Here is a 6000-nt window from a genome sequence, read left to right on the forward strand (position 1 = left end):
AGAACCACATGACATCAATTTGTCCCAAACACAGCAGTTAAGCATGACAATGACTGATAATGCAGAATCAAGTGATTAAGGCCCAGTCACAGGGCTGCAACCACCAGTCATGGGGGCAAAATAAGTACTCATGACAGCTTTCAAATGGTTGCTTGAGGCTCATGGCAGTGAAAATTAGTCGTGTAGCCCCCATCACACAGGCTAGTCCCTGGGGATACCATACTGCACATAATACAGCCACCGGGTCCTGGGAACTGGAGGCTGTATTATGTTTTAGAGTAAAATGGTCCTCTCACAATTCACTCAATAATTCCACAGCGACGTCCCAACATCATTTCATGAAGATACCTAAAACTTAACATTTTAAAACTGAACAAGGCAATGTTGATACATTTGAATAAGATATATACTCCTGCCTCAATGGCAAATTAACAAGATCTAAATGTTCACTAGATAATTGATAACGCCTCGTGATTTTAGCTGTAATGTTTGAAGACGTTACAGTTAAAAGATTTGAGTTGGAGCTTTTTGATGTCAACGTTGTGTTTGGTTTTTAATCTCCTGTCCATCCCACATACTTTTAAAATATTTCTGTATACGACACCCACACATCTTTGATTGCTATAAGCAATGATTAATTATTAATAAACAGAAAATTACATTTTAACTTTGCATTATTCTTATAGACTACATTCACAGTAAGAGCAAAAACTGTGACAATAACCACAACACTTCATTTTGTTAAACTTTATTGTCATTACTATTAGGATATGTACAGAACCGCAGAGGTTTAAGGTCCAGAAAGAATGAACGCAGCTCGAGTCAGTTTCTGTTTCCTCCTGTTGAAAGAAGAAGAAATATTAATACAAACATGTCGAAGGTGGAAATCAGTCAATTTACCTTCTTCCCCCACCAATATATAGCATTTATTATTTGTTAGACAGCTTCTATATTTTACACGTCCTCCTGATAGTACACTTAAATAGCTCCTCAATAAGGGTAGGTTTAAAACAAAAACAACCGTTTCCTTATTCAAATTGATTTTAGCATGAATGATGTGATGTCGATTCATTAAATGCTGAATCATTTCCTCAGTGGTGCTAGGGCTGAATACATGCAGCCTACAGACAGCAGTGTAACATGACAGCTGTCTGTAGGCTGTTAAACTAAAAATAAATGTGCTGCTGTGAAGTAACGTAAACACGTCACATGTCTGCTACACCAAATATAAAACCATTTCTTGGCCCAGTCCGATCTGCCAACTATTGCTGACCAACTGGTGCCCATACTGGGTTCGAACACTTACTAGTCAAGCAAAGCGACTGGACTGTTTAAATTGTACAGTTTCATTAATCTATCTATTCCATTTCAGATGCTAAGTAGTTGTCATCAGAAAAAGTTCAGGTACCTGCTGGTTGCTTCCAGGTCTCCACACCGGCGGTGCGCAGGTAGAGGATCGCCACGTTCGACACAGTTCCCTCACGGGCAGAATCAAGTACTGTGGTGAGGATATGTAGGAAGATCCCCGAGCTAAGGATCCACAGCAGCTTCCTGGCAGCAGACCCACTTGCTTGCCAACTAACCAATCACGTCCTGTAACTCAATCGAGTTTCTCCCGTCCTCATTTTGAAACGCCATCATTAAGCTTTTGAGAGTCATCACATTTAATTTGACTGATTTAAAGCATTTATGGAGAGAATTATTAACTTGTGTGTAATTTATTTAATTCTTACTGATAGTGTCCAATCAGAAACTAGTTAATGGAATTCTGCAAATGCATTTATGGCACGTGAGCTCCCACAAATACAATGCAGGCAGCACATCTCTCCCCATATTCCTCATTCACAGAGACTCCAAAGAATGTTCTGGAATCTGTGAGTCTACAGAAAACGTTGTGGTACCTGGTAGTTCTGCGAGGTGACTGGTGGGGGTGGTGGAGGGACTTCAGGCTGCCGTTGAGGGTAGCCATAATCGGTGGCCGCGTGGGTCGGCTGGTATCCTCCGTAAGCGGCAGCAGTGGCAGCAGCTGCCACGGCAACAGGCGCAGGCCTAGCTACTGCGACTGTGGCTGCAGCAGGGGCGTAAGCTGCTGCCACAGTGTGTGCTGCCACTGGTGCTTGATGAACTGTGTAGCTGGCCACTGTGGTTGGATGGGTGTATGCTACCCCGGCTGCTGGCTGCTGGCTGGGAGACACAAAGGGGAACATGAAGGTTATCTCGACAGTCTGAGAAAAGCCTTGGCACATGTTAAAAGATCTTTTTCAGACTCCAGTGTCTCCAAAACTGTACAGCTTTCCCCAAACTGCCATGACGAATTACATATTAATGATCAACAAACTGTCTCACAGCCCACTGTTTCCCCAGTGGTGCCAGTTTCAGTCACTGTGCGAATGTCCTGTTTATGAGGCTGGAAACCTGCAGTCAGCTGATGATGGTGGAAGGTTTCTCCCACTGAAACGTCCAGATGAACAGACTCTGGGGATTTCTTACCTGGATGACTGAGGATGCATCAAGACTTTACGGCTGTACTAACTACCAAAGCATGTATGGAGATTCTTTTGACCCTGCTGAGATGATGCCACCACGATTACATTAAAAAATCTGCTTCTTTTTTAATCCTCCAACTAATGGGACTCAGAGGTCCCTTAAATTATCATCTGAATCGTGCAGTATAGACTACTATTAATACATACCTTTATTATTTGGCATATACAGACTTTGTTCATTTATTTAAATGTGCATGACAATTATGGTGCAACTGCATGCTCTTCTGTACAGGTCAGCTGTAACACATATCAGGTTTACTTTGTGGACTAACTTGTAATAAAGCAGCTCTCCTCCTGATAAATTCAATTGTATTTATCTAACACCAAATCACAACAGCAGTTGTCTCAAGGTGCTGTAAAGCAGGGGTGTCCAGCTCCAGGCCTCGAGGGCCGGTGTCCTGCAGGTTTTAGATGTGTCCTTAATCCAACACAGCTGATTTAAATGACTAAATGACCTCCCCAACATGTCCTGAAGTTCTCTAGAGGCCTGGTAATGAACCAATCATGTGATTCAGGTGTGTTGACCCAGGGTGAGATCTAAAACCTGCAGGACACCGGCCCTCCAGGCCGAGAGTTGGACACCCCTGCTGTAAGGTAAAGAGCCTGCAATAATACATAGAACAGCCAACAGTCACATGTCCCATCCTGTTGCTGCAATGAATCTCCGGGGAAATGAACTAGGCCGTCACATCATTATTTCACTTTGACTTTAAGATAGTCTTTAAATCCTCCCCTCTGTAGGTTGATCCTCTTCATTTAAGTTCAGACGTTCTCAGGAATCTGAACATTCCTCAGATTTTCCCCAAAACCTCAGGAATGTTCTCAGCACCTTGCTGAAACCAGGCTGTGCAGACCTGAGGGAGTTCAGAGGGCAAAATTGGTCCAACCTGCAACATGCAAGCTGTGCCTAAAGATGAGTGTGTTACTCCATTTTATTAATGTGGAACAAAACATTCCTAAAGCTAAATCCTGAAATAGACTTGATGGTCATGAAGCAGATCATCCAGGACGGGTAAAGAGCAGAGCGTGCTGAGAGAGAAAGCCATCACAAGGACTAAAGGCGCCAACGTAGATCAATAAGATGCGATGAGAGGAAACGGAGACGGGGCCAACAAATAGGGTTACTGCACAAGTTTCCAAGAATCCTTTGTGAAGTCACGTAACAACATTGTTGATGTGGATTCAGCACACAAACCAGGACACTGACAGGATTCAGAGTCCAGTTTGATTTGAACCAAGACCTTTTTGAGCGCAGTGGTTAGCGCTGCTGCCTCAGTCAGCTGCGTCTGCGTTGGCATGCATCATCATTTGGCGTTCGTGTGCTCACTCCAGCTTCCAGCCACATAACACAGGCTTCTTAGGTTAACTAACCATGGTTGGTGTCACTGACTGTGTCCCTGTCTGTGTTAGAGTACTACACCTGTCACCTTATGACAACCAGGTGCTGGTTCAGGGTGACAGGTGGTCTCTAACCTTCTTTCCACTGGTGCTTCAAACGCCTACTTTGTGTGAATGTGTTTATATGGTGACACCAACACAATCTTTGTCATACTCAAGGAGAGCAACACAATCCAATCAGTGATATAGTTCATTTCAGGGCCTGAATATCTGTTTACCCCATATTACAACAGTCTCACTACTTTGCACACTTTAACGGGTCAGTTTGGATCCAAAGCTCCCACCTTTTTTTGTTCAGAAATAAAAAATAAATTAGACAAACAGCTGACGTCGTGTTGCTGACCATGGCTTCCACCACAGCAGCTGCTCTGCCACCATTTCACCATAAATCTGGTGTACAAAATTAAAATGTCAAAGGTAGAATAATTATGCCCGAAGCCTAAAATACAACGTACAATCAAAGAAACCATTTAACAGTCACGGGGACATTTTAGCAGTTTGAACAGGAAAAGCCAGTTTGGAAACTTTCAACTTTTCCAAAGTGCTGAAACTTCACGGGGACGTTTGGAGAGTAAACGGAGCTCCTTTGGTTTATGTTTGAAGAAAAGTAAAAGAAAAGTGCATGAACACGTCGCTAGAACAGGGCCGAGGCTGTTGGTATGCAACCCCCCCCCCCCCTTTTTGTTAAAATAACAGATTAAATTCATACAAAACTAGCAGGTGGCTTGCTCGTGCTTCAGAGGCCTGACTTAGTGATTGAATCCAGGGGTGAGCACTGAAACGGCACATTTAGGCCGTAAAGCTTTTTTAAAAAGGTTTTTGACTGCAGCTGAATTTGGACTGAGCCCTGCTCCCTTTGCTCTGACACCGACTGCATCCCAGCACACTCACCTGTGAGAGCAGGTGCTGCTCAGCAACATCCTCATAGTAATAATTATTCTAATAATCCTGCACTCTCACATGAGATGCACGTTTTGGGATAACGAGTGTTGAGCCGTGCAGTGACACTACAGGCAGGTTATATTTTCCTACCAAATAACTATTTCAGTTGGTCCTTATAATAAAGTCTAATGTCGTCACACATACGGGGACTGTCCCGTATTTGGATGCCCGACCCCCCATGGAGTCTGCCATGTGTTCGGCCTCGGGCTGGAGTAATCGGCAGTGCTTCACGTTTATTTCCGTAGTTTTCCGTCGGAACTGCGGAGAAGGTCCGACCGTAGCACCGGGAACAACAGCCCCCTCCCCCAATGCGAACAACGGAATCAGTGGGCAGTAGCGAGCCTTAATATTAATGTGTACGTACAGCATATAAAAACAAGCCATCGTTCGACCACAGGAACATTATGCAGCACACAGGAACCCAAACAGCCAGGCACCCCCCTACCTGTACTGAGCGGCAGCGCCGTGGGTAAATCCAAAGTAATTGCCGGTAGCCATTTTGGCATCTTCACCAAGCCGGCCAGGCACTGCGGAGGACACACACAGGATAAGCTAACCGTTAGCAGCGGTCCAACAACTATTTATTCACGGCTTTATTGCCTTTCTTACGCCTGCAGACACATCAACATTTTTAAAGTTGTCCTTAATATAAATTCACATTTGGTCGATACTTACCATAGGTGAAGGATACTACTGGACATATGGGAATCATTGGTTTTGTATATTCTACCCACTCTCTGCAGCGCTACACCAACCTATATATATTACATGTCGCACCCGGAAATGGCGTCATGACGCATGCGCAGAACGGTAGAACGTTAGCGTTGGGTGCGGTTGGGAGCAGAGACACACACACACTGCTGTAACATGTCTGAACAGCGTTGAGACAGGGCCGTGAGTCCCTCTGTGCGGCGTCCATCGTCTTTTAACAACAGTCCGTAAACGTGTGTTTACTGAGCACAGCAGCTGCTCCCGTTCTGCTCTCATAAGACTGTAGCTGCTCAGCAGACCCCACTCGCGCTTTTTTACATTTCACTGAGCGGCAGATGTTTTCAGTCGATGAACGTCCGGCATTTCTAATCGCACTTTTCTAATCTTACTGATCACTCGTATT

General features: G+C 44.4%; 1 protein-coding gene across 4 annotated transcripts in view; it reads right to left on the bottom strand.

The window, feature by feature from the left end:
• The window catches only part of zfr (zinc finger RNA binding protein), a 29653-nt gene extending 23956 nt beyond the window's left edge, over positions 1-5697 (bottom strand). For all 4 annotated transcript variants that reach the window (XM_085180476.1, XM_085180475.1, XM_085180477.1 and 1 more), the window contains exons 1-3: positions 5562-5697; positions 5332-5413; positions 1902-2184 (exon numbers count right to left, since the gene is read on the bottom strand). In XM_085180476.1, the coding sequence (XP_085036602.1) occupies positions 1902-2184; positions 5332-5413; positions 5562-5598 (402 nt within the window). In that variant the 5' untranslated portion in view covers positions 5599-5697. The remainder of the gene's footprint in view (positions 1-1901; positions 2185-5331; positions 5414-5561) is intronic.
• Between the last annotated feature and the right edge of the window lie 303 nt (positions 5698-6000).

This window comes from Neolamprologus multifasciatus, chromosome 12, assembly GCF_963576455.1.
Source record: "Neolamprologus multifasciatus chromosome 12, fNeoMul1.2, whole genome shotgun sequence".
Classification (NCBI taxonomy): domain Eukaryota; kingdom Metazoa; phylum Chordata; class Actinopteri; order Cichliformes; family Cichlidae; genus Neolamprologus; species Neolamprologus multifasciatus.